The sequence below is a fragment of the Aquarana catesbeiana genome, linkage group LG03 (genome assembly GCF_042186555.1).
Source record: "Aquarana catesbeiana isolate 2022-GZ linkage group LG03, ASM4218655v1, whole genome shotgun sequence".
NCBI classification, from domain to species: Eukaryota; Metazoa; Chordata; class Amphibia; order Anura; family Ranidae; genus Aquarana; species Aquarana catesbeiana.
Window position 1 is genome coordinate 312,103,235 of NC_133326.1, and position 13,879 is coordinate 312,117,113.

The 13,879-nt window shown below is 43.4% G+C and overlaps 1 protein-coding gene across 5 annotated transcripts in view; it reads left to right on the top strand.

Moving 5' to 3' along the window:
- Positions 1 to 13,879, top strand: part of SLC41A2 (solute carrier family 41 member 2) — a 192,275-nt gene that overhangs the window by 117,490 nt on the left and 60,906 nt on the right. For all 5 annotated transcript variants that reach the window (XM_073620286.1, XM_073620285.1, XM_073620284.1 and 2 more), the window contains 2 exons: positions 8,048 to 8,192; positions 13,012 to 13,158. In XM_073620286.1, the coding sequence (XP_073476387.1) occupies positions 8,048 to 8,192; positions 13,012 to 13,158 (292 nt within the window). The remainder of the gene's footprint in view (positions 1 to 8,047; positions 8,193 to 13,011; positions 13,159 to 13,879) is intronic.

The window sequence follows — 13,879 nt, forward strand, 5'->3', positions numbered from 1 at the left end:
CCACTGCTTGTAAAAGCAGTCTAGAGTCTAATTAGCTGCTAGGATTGCTTTTACATGAAAGCCGACCGCTGGCTGAAAAGAATGATGCCAAGATGATTCCTAAACCTGCAGGCATCATTCTGGTATAACCACTCAAAATCCAGCAACATACCAGTACGTTGCTGGTCCTTGTTGGGCATATATTGTAATGTTCTTTTTTTCATGCAGCCTGTGGACGATGGTGAAATCGCCTCCTACAGCGCTGGAGTAGCTGATTTATGTATCGTGAGAGCAAACACTGTTGCTGTCAAGATAAATAAAGCGGTGCTGCAGCTGAATGCCGTACCTGCTAAGCAAATGATGGTTAACAATAAAACAAAGTAACATTACAGTATAACAGTAAGACATACCATACCTGCAAAGCAAATACAATGAAACATATTAAAAATAAAATATATTTTTTAACGCAGTCTGTGACTAAAAAATATATGCCGAATCATGGGGGCACTCCACCTCTAATGTTAGGAGCAAATCGCTCCTCTACCACCGCTGCCCCCATGCTTCAGCATATATGCTCTTTTTTTTAACTGTGGTGGTGGAATTGCCTCCCACAGCGGAGTCGCGTCTTTACGTATCGTGGGAGCAAACGCTGTTGCTGTCAGAATAAATAAACCCGTGCTGCAGCTGAATGGCGTACCTGCTAAGCAAATGATGGTTAACAATAAAACAAAGTAACATTACAGTATAACAGTAAGTCATACCATACCTGCAAAGCAAATACAATAAAACGTAGTAAAAATATAACATTACAGTTCTAAAATACAGTAACAATAGAGAGCGAACATAAGAGAGAGAACAATAGAACGGACACTATTCTGTACTACTTCTCCTGGATCTCTCTGCTGCCTTTGACACAGTGGACCACCCCCTCCTCCTCAAAAAACTCCACTCCTTTGGTCTCCGTGACTGTACTCTTCGCTGGTTCTCATCCTACCTATCCCACCGCTCCTTCAGTGTCACTTACAACTCTGCTTCCTCTTCTCCTCTTCCTTTTTCCGTTGGGGTCCCCCAAGGTTCTGTTCTTGGACCTCTCCTTTTCTCAATCTACACCACCTCCTTGGGTCAGTTGATTGCCTCCCACGGCTTTAAATATCATCTCTACGCTGATGACACCCAAATCTATCTCTCCACCCCCCAGCTCTCTCCATCTGTCTCCTCACGCATTACCAACTTACTAGCAGACATATCAGCCTGGATGTCACATCACTTTCTCAAACTCAACCTATCCAAAACTGAGCTCATGATATTTCCTCCCTCAGGTGCCACTTCCCCTGATCTCCCTGTCAAGATCAACGGCTCAACTATCAACCCATCTCCCCACGCCAAGGTCCTAGGTGTAATCCTGGACTCTGAACTAACCTTTCGACCCCACATTCTATCACTATCCAAAGCTTGCCGCCTCTGTCTTCGCAACATCTCCAAGATACGCCCCTTCCTAACCAATGACACTACAAAGCTTCTAATCCACTCCCTGGTCATCTCCCGCCTTGACTACTGCAACTCCCTCCTCATTGGTTTACCTCTAAATAGGCTATCCCCACTTCAGTCCATCATGAACGCTGCGGCCAGGCTCATCCACCACACAAACCGCTCAGCGTCTGCTACACCCCTCTGCCAATCCCTCCATTGGCTGCCACTCAGTCACCGAATTAAATTCAAGATACTAACTATAACTTACAAAGCCATCCACAACCTGGCCCCTAGCTACATCTCTAACCTAGTCACAAAATACCAACCTAATCGTTCTCTTCGCTCCTCCCAAGACCTCCTGCTCTCAAACTCCCTTGTCACCTCATCCCATGCTCGCCTTCAGGACTTCTCCAGAGCCTCCCCCATCCTCTGGAATGCTCTACCCCAATCCGTCCGATTTTCTCCTACTTTATCCACTTTCAGACGATCCCTGAAAACTCATCTCTTCAGAGAAGCCTATCTGGCCCCCACCTAACAACTGTACATTTATCTTCTCAATCACCACATCACCCACAGTTATTACCTCTTGTATCTCTTGACCTTCCCTCTTAGATTGTAAGCTCTAAGGAGCAGGGCCCTCTGATTCCTACTGTATCAAATTGTACTGTATTTGTACTGTCTACCCTCAAGTTGTAAAGCGCTACGTAAACTGTTGGCGCTATATAAATACTGTATAATAATAATAATAACAATAGAGAGAGAAGAAAAATAAAACCACAACCATTTTTGGCTTTTTTAAAATGTATTTATTTTATTTTGCACTTTTAAATAAACTATAAACGTTCCAGATTAGGGTCTCTCAAAATGTGATGGCTATCTCATCTTTCGAGACCCTGTGTAGGTGTGCCCTAGGACTGTGTAGTGCTTTACCCTACGCTAATACTCCACTAGTGTGTGGTAGCGTTTGAAACAGTCACCGATGCAGAGCCCAGGTTGGTCAGGACAGTGGGGACAATAAAAGCAGGTGTCACGCCTAAATCCGCGTTTTCTGCAGACATGACATCTTCTTTGGGGTGTTCTTTGGGCAGGGGTACCAGGTAGGACATACGGAAATTGCCTCTTATGCAGCCGGCTTACTGCACTTGCGTTGGGAAGGTGGGTCAAAGCACCGTCTGGAAACAGAAGGGCTGTGATGATCTCTTTCTGGAATTTTAGGAAGGATTCTGTTCGTCCTGAAGCTTTGTATAGCACAAAAGCATTCAGCCGAGCCAATTGGAATAAATATACAGACACTTTTTTTTTATACCAGCGTCTGGCCTTACGGGCAATTGGGTACGGTGCCAGCAACTGGTCGTTGAGGTCCACCCACCTTGTTAAGGTTTTATTCGTGGACAGAGAGGGGTTTCCCCACAACACAAATTGCCGTAGGAATTTGGACTGTCCTATTTGCGTGAATGAAAACATTCCGTGAATTCCTCCACTTCACTGCTAACAAATTATTACATTTCAAGCAGGCCCCCCCCCCCCCCCATTTAAGTCAGAACTCTACAAGCTCTTGGGGGAAGCACCGGCGATTAGAACGCATGGTCTCACATGCGCCAATTCTACAATAAATAAAGGTGACTAAAAAGTGTCACGCTTGTGTAATAATTGTCCACATACAAGTGGTACCTCTTTCCGAATAAGGGTGACACCAAGTCCCACACAATCTTACCAGCGCTCCCTATGTAGTCTGGACAGTTCTCCAGCTCTACATGACTATCTCTTCCCTCGTAAATTAAAAAACTATATGTATAGCCTGTTGTCCTGTCACAGAGCTTATACATCTTGACCCCATATCTGGAACGCTTGCTGGGAAGATACTGTTTGATGGACAAGCGGCCAGAAAACTTAATCAGGCACTCATCAACGCAGACAACTTGATCGGGAGTAAACAAGGCTGCAAACTGCTGGTTTAAGTGGTTTACGAGGGGCCGAATTTTGTGGAGCCGATCTGGTCACCCCGAGGATGGCGGAGTTCATTGTCATTGAAATGCATGAACCGCAAGATCTGCTCATATCATGTCCTGGTCATGGAGGCAGAGAACACGGGCATATGGTGAATTGGGTCAGTGGACCAATATGACCGCAACTCACTTTTTTTAAACTATGCCCATGAGGAGGGATAGGCCCAGGAAGGTCTTAAATTCGGAAACCGTAATAGGTTTCCAATCTCTGGCAAGGGTCAACTGGGGATTAGCGGTTATAAATTGACCAGCATACAAATTGCTTTGGTCCACAACAGATCTATAGAGATCTTTCGTGCAAATGGCCAATAAAAATCAAGTGACGTAAAATCAACTGTTTCCACCTGAATTCCGGGTTGGCCAGTGAATGGGGGAAGTACAAGTACTGCAGCAGTGGTGGGCTCCCAATTCGGATTGGCAAATGCAGCAGGAAGGGCATTATGGGTTCGATGGGCCTGTGTTCATCTTCTTGGTGGCTGTGGGACACTAGTTGCGCTAGCCACCTCACTAGCTTGAACTGCACTTATGGGACTCGCCACGTCACCAAGTGTTACTGCAGTGCTGGATGTAAGACCAGAATGTACCAAACCCTCTGGTGCTTGCCAGTTCACATGAAGGATGAGTGCCACTAGTACTGGCTCTCTGCTCCATACGAGAGCCCTGCGGTTCTTGCACCTCAGCAACAGCAGAAGAACGGGGTCGAATACACCTGACCTTAGCAGGGACCACTACTCCGTCGTCAGAGTTGTCTGTCAAGGTGCCGCTGCTTTCTACTGGTTCATATTCTGAGCCATAATCAGACAGATGGGTGACTTCCTTTTCACTCTCATCTGTCATGCTCAGAAACGTGTAGGCCTCTTCACTAGTGTACCTTCAATTGGACATTTTGGACTCTAAATTTACTGGTACACTAGTGAGACTCACAGGAAAAAAAGAGCACGGACTGCCAGCAACTGCTTCAAATGCTACCAAAAAAAACTGTTAGCGTTCACAGGGATCAGGCCTGAGTGCTGCAGTTATGTGTTTTGTAAGTGACAGTGATTGATTGATCCTGCACTTGGGTGGCCTGGGCTGGGCGGAGGGACTAAACGCAGGTGCTAGTAGGTATCTTGGCTGATCCCGCTAACGCTGCATTTTTGGTAAACCCTAAACTATTGGGGACGTGTGTGTGTGTGTGTGTGTGTGTGTGTGTGTATATGTATGTGTATATGTGTGTATATATATATATATATATATATATATATATATATATATATATATATATATATATATATAATATTATAATTTTTTTTTTCTGATCAGATCAAAGATATCGATCAATCCAGACACTATACTACTAAGGGAGGTGTATGGTGCGTGCGTGGGTGTTAGCGCTACTGGCACTAATCTGATGCTGCCTGGGGCGACGCAGACCCTGACTGACGCTAAAACCTAACTGATATTACCCGCCTGGTCATCAGGGGGTTAAACCTTTATTTAGGTAATATACGACGGGTGCCCTGATGCTTTAATAAAAAAACTAGCTAACCAGCGTCACCCGTGACCCTAATACGGTGGTCACTGGTGACGGGGGGGTGATCAAGGGGTTAAACCTTGTTTAGGGTGGTCCCTAGACCTATCTGGGCCTAACATTAAGTACCCTAAAAATGATTGATTGTCACAAATAACACCAGTACAGTGATCAAAAAAAAAAAAAAAATATGAGCACTGCACTGGGTGACACTGACAGGGAGTGAAGGGGTTAAATGGGGGGGGGGGGGGATGTGTACTGTCAGTGTAGGAGAGATGTCTTCTCTCCTCTCTCTGGAACGGAAAAGAGTTCCACGAGGGGAGATGACATAATTTCCACAGGCAGGGGAAGGATTTCATTCGCCAGAACTGATCACCAGGTCCAGGCCAGAAATCATTGGCTTGGGCCTGGAGACTGATCGGTTCTGAAGCTAATCCAATCGTCGTGGCCCACGCCCGACGTACAGCTACGACGCTTCGCCTAGCCGAGCCAACCTGCGGCAGCTGGTCCAGAACTGGTTAATGTCTAAACCGCTGGCAGCAAAAGTGAGTACACCCCTAAGTGAAAATTTCCAATTTGGGCCCAAAGTGTCAATATTTTGTGTGGCCACCATTATTTTTCAGCACTGCCTTAACCTTCTTAGGCATGGAGTTCACCAGAGTTGCACAGGTTGCCACTGGAGTCCTCTTCCACTCCTCCATGACATCACGGAGCTGGTGGATGTTAGAGACCTTGCGCTCCTCCGCCTTCCATTTGAGGATGCCCCACAGATGCTCAATAGGGTTTAGGTCGGGAGACATGCTTGGCCAGTCTATCACCTTTACCCCCAGCTGCTTTAGCAAGGCAGTGGTCATCTTGGAGGTATGATTGGGGTCGTTATCATGTTGGAATACTGCCCTGCGGCCCAGTCTCCGAAGGGAGGGGATCATGGTCTGCTTCAGTATGTCACAGTACATGTTGGCATTCATGGTTCCCGCAATGAACTGTAGCTTCCCAGTGCCGGCAGCACTCATGCAGCCCCAGACCATGACACTCCCACTGTAGGCAAGACATACTTGTCTTTGTACTCCTCACTTGGTTGCCGCCACACACCCTTGACACAATCTGAACCAAATACATTTATCTTGGTCTCATCAGACCACAAGACATGGTTTCAATAATCCATGTCCTTATGCCTTGTACACACGGGTGGACTTTTCGGCAACAAAAGTCCAACAGTCTTTCCGACGGACTTTTGATGGACTTCCGACGGACTTCCGCTGGACTTCTGACGGACATTCAAACAAACGGACTTGCCTACACACGATCACAACAAAGTCTGACGGATTCGTACGTGAGGACGTACGACCGGACTAAAATAAGGAAGTTCATAGCCAGTAGCCAATAGCTGCCCTAGCGTCGGTTTTCGTCCGTCGGACTAGCATACAGACGAGCGGATTTCTCGATAGGAACTGGGTCAGGTGGAGTTCTGACGTAAAGATTTGAAACATGTTCCAAATCTAAAGTCCGTCAGATTTTCGACAAACAGTCCGCTGAAGGTCCGATGAAGCCTACACATAGTCGGATTGTGTGCCGGATTCGGTCCGTCGGACCAGTCCGGTTGAAAAGTCCGCTCGTGTGTACAAGGCATTAGTCTGCTTGTCTTCACCCAACTGTTTGTGGGCTTTCTTGTGCATCATCTTTAGAAGAGGCTTCCTTCTGGGACAACAGCCATGCAGACCAATTTGATGCAGTGTGCGGCATATGGTCTGAGCACTGACAGACTGACCCCCCACCCCTTCAACCTCTGCAGCAATGCTGGCAGCACTCATATGTCTATTTCCCAAAGACAACCTCTGGATATGACGCTGAACACGTGCACTCAACTTCTTTGGTTGATCATGGCGAGGCCTGTTCTGAGTGGAACCTTTCCTGTTAAACCGCTGCATGGTCTTGGCCACCGTGCTGCAGCTCAGTTTCAGGGTCTTGGCAATCTTCTTATAGCCTAGACCATCTTTATGTAGAACAATTCTTTTTTCCTCAGAGTTCTTTGCCTTGAGGTGCCATGTTGAACTTCCAGTGATCAGTATGAGAGAGTGAGAACAATTACACTAAATTTAACATACCTGCCCCATATTCACACCTGAGACCTTGTAACACTAACAAGTCACATGACATTGGGGAGGGAAAGTGGCTAATTGGGCCTAATTTGGACATTTTCACTTGGGGGTGTACTCACTTTTGTTGCCAGGGGTTTAGATGTTAATGGCTGTGTGTTGCGGTATTTTCAGGGGACAGCAAATTTACACTGTTTATACAAGCTGTACGCTAACTACTTTACATTGTATCAAAGTGTCATTTCTTCAGTGTTGTCACATGAAAAGATATAATAAAATATTTACAAAAAAAAATGTGAGGGGTGTACTCACTTTTGTGAGATACTGTGTGTGTGTGTATAATCTCTGATATCCGTAGGTTTTTTACTTTAATTTTTAGATTGATATTGACTGGTTTATCAGTAGCTTTTATCTTTTAAACTGGTAGTCCATACATGTTTTAATTCGATCTTATATATTTACCACAACTGTGGTGGGAGGGCCTGCGTAATTGGTTGTTAACTGAAAAGATTGTTTCACACTTCTAATTTGTTTCTAAAGAGAAATGAGGGTTTACAATCACATTGTACCGTGTGGCCAGTCCTAAAAGAGCTCTGGCAAAGTTTGAATGCAAGAGTAGTTGAATGATAGGCTCAACGTTTAATGGATTCTCAATTCATTTTTATATTTTTTTTTTTTTTTTTTGTGGAATGCAGCAGACCAAGTTAAACTCCCTAATTTAGTTTTGCAAGGGCTGTGGTAGGGGCATAGTCAGAAATTCCAATAAGTAAATCCTAAATGTGCTAATTTTGCTGTGACAATATACTACATAAACCTGGGGATTAGATAAATTACAGGAAAAATGAAATCAAAAGTCTTCTTGATCTTATTTGGAAAAATAAAATCACAAATAAGTAGATAATGTATTTTTCTTATAACTGATGTGAATTCATTTTTCTGTTTCATAATGTTCTCTCAGTTCAATAATACTTTGTCTCTCTCTGCAGGTACAAGCAACGGTGGTTGGGTTTTTGGCTGCCGTTGCAGCAGTTATTTTAGGCTGGATTCCAGAGGGCAAATACCGTCTGGACCATGCAGTACTCCTCTGTTCTAGTAGTGTAGCGACTGCTTTCATCGCATCACTTCTTCAAGGTAAGCTTACTACCACTATAGAAGAGAATAAAGCTAGCCATTCTGTTTTTTATTCTTTGAAGATAATTTTTTTTTCATCAGATTATAATTTCATTTCAGGTTCACACCAGTGCGATCAGACATCCCATGTGATTCGCACCTGCGGTGCCGATCACATGCAATGTCTGTGAGATGCGAGTTCAGCCATACAGTTGTATGGCTGAACTCGCATTAGATTCACACAAAGTGCAGGGACTATTTTTCCCCGCACTAGAATCGGGTCGCATGGGTGTTCTTACCTATGCTATCCGATTCTTGTGAGAATTCACAGTTCGCACTGCGATCTGGGACCCGATCTGGGGGTGTCATTAACAATGTAATGACACTCACAGCGGTTCGCAGAAGACAGTGTGAACTACCTACGGGAGAGGAGGGATGTGGGAACCAGCGCTGTAATCGGGTCATTCCTGCATGGCATCAGTGTGAACCTAGGATAAGTGTCTCAAGTAGTAAAATAGATGTATTTAATAAATATATAAAAAGTGAGTGAGATGAAAAGTGCCCCCACTTTGCTACCCCCAGCCGTGTATATTCGTTGATCTATGTTCCGTCTCCTTTGTGCTGCAGCAATTGACCATAGGTAAGCTATAGTGTTAGTTTTTACCCCCAGTGGATTACAGTACTGCCTCTGTGCGTGAGGGTTTTAGCCTGACGACTGAGACAGGGCACTGTTCCCCATATCGGAAGCACCACTCTAGTACCGCATTGAAGTTGGGCCGAGTTCACACTGGTGTGCTGCGCTTGAACCTCTGCGCCAGTGTATGTGTGGTTTAGGTGTGTTTTACGTGCATTTTTAGCCGTGGTCCAGTTGACTACTATTAGTCTTTGCTGGGGTTTTTCGCCTTCCTCTGGATCAACTAAGGAGTACTAGATGGACTTGTGTCTTTTTTTCAACCTGACTAACTCACTATTAGGTCATGTGTTTTTGCCACGAAAGCACACCAAAGATGTGTCATGCAAACTTTTGATATTCTTTCAGAAAATGCAGAAAAACATGTGACCTAATAGTAGTCAATGGAACTGCAGCTAATAAATGCGTGTAAAATGCACCTAATGATAAGGTTCAGGAGTGCAGTATTTTAAATATGAAGCCAAGGTGAAGAACATGGGGACATGACCTCAAAGTAGCAGGAGGAAAGTTCAAAACTAATCTTAGAAAGTGTTCTTTCACTAAAAGGGTAGTTGATGGTTGGAAAAGACCTTCAGCAGAGGTAGTGAGTCAGTCAACAAATAAGCCCTGGTTCACACTATGAATCGCACAGGAATTGCAGCACATTCCTGTGCAATTCAGTGCAGTGCGATTTGAGCCCATTCATTTTGCTGAATGGGCTCAAATTGTACCACATTGCACCAAAGTAGTGCATGCACCAATTTTAGAAATGCATTGCAACTGCATTGTATGGCGTCTTGTACCCTGTGATCTGGTGCAAGCAAACGCACTGTGTTTGCAATTTGGGGTGTCCTTGACATTGCACCGTCACCCGCAAGGGCAGTGTAGTTTGAACACAGTGCTGGAAAACCGCACATATCACACGTTTCCCACACCATGTTCTATTTTGAATCGTGGATTCAAACATGATTGGAACAAATATAAATCTAAAGTCAGACAAAACCAGTGTGAGCTGGCCATGCATTATATAATTTTCTTGTACAATTTTCCTTTAGATTTACCAAAACCATATAATATGAGGTCAGACCTAAACGCTCTCAATTTGTACACAATCAGGCAGGCCCTTGCTGTACATAGTTAAAGGTAAATCCGAAGGAAATTGAATAATAAAATTGTATGTTAGGCCAGCTTTAGGGCTTTGATGGAGCAGGGAGGCTAAGGAGTGTGGATTAGTAAGTATACCTTGCGTTATTTTTAGAAGGTAGTCAGCAAAGCTGACCCCTGTATATCTCTCTCTTGTCAGGTTGGCATATGTATTGTGTATTACAATGTATTATACAGTATCTCACAAAAGTGAGTACACTCCTCACATTTTTGTAAATATTTTATTATATCTTTTCATGTGACAACACTGAAGAAATGACACTTTGCTACAATGTAAAGTAGTGAGTGTACAGCTTGTATAACAGTGTAAATTTGCTGTCCCCTCAAAATAACTCAACACACAGCCATGTCTTAAGCGCTGGCAACAAAAGTGAGTACACCCCTAAGTGAAAATGTCCAAATTGGGCCCAATTAGCCATTTTCCCTCCCCGGTGTCATGTGACTCGTTAGTGTTACAAGGTCTCAGGTGTCAATGGGGAGCAGGTATGTTAAATTTTGTTTTGTCGCTCTCACGCTCTCATTTTGGTTACTAGACGTTCAATATGGCACCTCATGGCAAAGAACTCTCTGAGGATCTGAAAAAAAAGAATTGTTGCTCTACATAAAGATGGCCTAAGCTATAAGAAGATTGCCAAGAGGCTGAAACAGAGCTGCAGCGTAGTGGCCAAGACCATACGGCGGTTTAACAGGACAGGTTCCACTCAGAACAGGCTGCGCCATGGTCGGCCAAAGAAGTTGAGTGCACATGCTCAACATCATATCCAGAGGTTGTCTTTGGGAAATAGATATGAGTGCTGCCAGCATTGCTGTAGAGGTTGAAGGGGTGGGGCATCAGCCTGTTAATGCTCAGACCATAGGCCGCACACTGCATCAATTTGGTTTGCCTGGCTGCCATCCCAGAAGGAAGCCTCTTCTAAAGATGATGCACAAGAAAGCCTGCAGACAGTTTGCTGAAGACAAGCATGGATTACTGACATCATGTCTTGTGGTCTGATGAGACCACGATAAACTTATTTGGTTCAGATTGTGTCAAGCGTGTGTGGTGACAATCGGGTGATTAGTACAAGACAATGTTGACTTGCCAACAGTCAAGCATGGTGTTGGGAGTGTCAAGGTCTGGGTAGAGATGTGAAAGCCCAGAAAAATTTGGAAAAAAAAACGTTTTTTTTCCGTTTTTTTTTTTTCTTGAAGGCTTTTTTGTTTTTTTCCAAAAAATTGAAAAAAAAAATAAAATATAAAATAAATATAAAATATTTTAAGACAGGGTGTTCAAATATTTTCCAAAAAAAATGTATGATATCAGATTATTCTAATTTCTGTGCAATGAGTGAGGACAAGCAAGTCCTAGGTAACAAACTGATCCCTCCAATGCAAGAACAGTATGCATTTCTTCCTTTAGGAGGTGCTGTGCTGCTATTGTAACAAGAACCGGTCTGGTCAAACCTTAAGTTTTTAGAAGTTCCTTATTGTGATGACGGACAAAAAAGAGTAGCTGCAGAAGCAGAGACGGATACTGACAATTTTAGCTCAGAAAATGATTCTGATTAAATGTCCATGGAAACTTAGTCCCACTCTCTTCTTAACAATTCTCCCATCTTCAATTCTTTTTATGAGAATGGGGTTTTTATTTTTATTTAATACTGTGGAGAGGAAATATGAAAAATTGTTACCTTTGGTTTTGAAAATTGTTGTGGAGGCTTTTTGGCTGTTCCACATAAACTAGTAAGCAGTTCAGGAGATTGTTGCTCCCTTTGTTACAAATAAATATTATAAAAAAGTAAATTATGTTTGTGATAATTGTTTGGCTACACTATATTTTTAATATGCTAGTTGTGATAATTTTATGCCAAGTCAAATTGTCCATAGTCCTATTTTATGTTCCTAAAGTAACAGAATGACTTTCAATTTTAAAAAGACAAAAAAGTGCTAATGTAGCATTTTTTTCAATTTTTCCGAAAATTTCCATTTTTTCCCCCAAAAAAAGAAATAAACCGGGTCTTTTTGCAAGCTTCAAAATGTCCGGAAATTTTGCATCTTTAGGTCTGGGGCTGCATGAGTGCTGCTGGCACTGGGGAGCTACAGTTCATTGAGGGAACCATGAATGCCAACATGTACTGTGACATACTGAAGCAGCGCATGATCCCCTCCCTTCAGGGACCCCAAACACGCCTCCAAGATGACCACTGCCTTGCTATAGAAGCTGAGGGTAAAGGTAATGGATTGGCCAAGCATGTCTCCAGACCTAAACCCTATTGAGCATCTGTAGGGCATCCTCAAATGGAAGGTGGAGGGGCGCAAGGTCTCTAACGTCCACCAGCTCAGTGATGTCATCATGGAGGAGTGGAAGAAGACCAGTGGCAACCTGTGAAGCTCTTGTGAACTCCATGCCCAAGAGGGTTAAGGCAGTAACACAAAGTATTCACCGCTCAGGCCATCGAGGTGCAATGTCTTTCCAGGTGCTTGCCCTGTCTCACCACTGTTACTGAAGTATATAGAAGAAAGAAACACCGCACACTGGAACCAGAAGTTAAAGCACGGAGTGAACAAGCACGGTATATCTGTGTGAAGCATTACCTTGGTCCTGTATCATCTGTCTGGCATACGACCAATAAAGATATCTGTCAAGCAAACTTTTCGTTCCAGTGTGCGGCCACTTTCTTTCTTCTACAGGGTTAAGGCAGTGCTGGAAAATAATGGTGGCCACACAAAATATTGTCACTTTGGGCCCAATTTGGACATTTTCACTTTTGTTGCCAGCGGTTTAGACATTAATGGCTGTGTGTTGAGCTATTTTGAGGGGACAGCAGATTTACACTGTTATACAAGCTGTACACTCACTACTTTACATTGTAGCAAAGTGTCATTTCTTCAGTGTTGTCACATGAAAAGATATCATATATTTACAAAAATGTCAGGGGTGTACTCACTTTTGTGAGATACTGTATTATTAAAACATAATTTAGCAGGCTTGGTGTACAAATAATTTTTTTCCCCTTGACGCTCCAGGTATAATCATGGTAGGAGTAATTGTTGGATCAAAGAAAACCGGGATAAACCCAGACAATGTGGCCACTCCGATTGCTGCTAGTTTTGGGGATCTTATCACCCTTGCTATATTGGCATGGATAAGTCAAGGTCTTTACACCTGCATTGGTAAGTGTATTTACACTCTTTATTGTAACAGCTTAAAAAATGTGCCATTGTAGTGGTGGATTCTTCCCTAGGGCCCACTGAAACTTTTTCATACTGATGCGTTGCATTAACTCACACTCACAATTTTGTTTTATGTTGCTCTATAATGTTCATTATTGTGTTAAAGCAGCCCATTTATTTGAATAGGCTGCTATTGCACCAGAATGAATTAATTTTTTTTTAACATTCATCATTTAGGTCGTAAGTGGTGGTGTGTAGCAATGCAGGTTATCAGTTTAAAATTAACAATGAATTATGGGACTAGAATTGTTGCTCTCACTCTTGATGTTTGCGATGTATACCTCACATGCTCACCCCCTGCTGCACATTTGAATTTGGGGTATGTAGAGGGGTGCTTTAATTTTTTATTTTTTATTATTTCACTTTATTGTTATCACAAGCAGGCTAATAATCCCCTTATGTGTCAGGTCCTCTGTTGAAACATCTTGAGCCTATTACACCCCCAATGTCTCCCCTGCACTCAATTGCAGCTAATCAAGCATAGCTCATGCCTGATTAGCTGCATTCTTGGCTAAAGTGATCGAGGAGTGACAGCTGTGAACTTGGAATTGAGAAAATGTATGGGGTTTCCAGGTTCATTAATTGCAGGGAGATCAGAAATGAATGTTCCCTCAATCACCTCCTACTCTCACTGTAGGAGCCATTTACCACAATCCCGGGG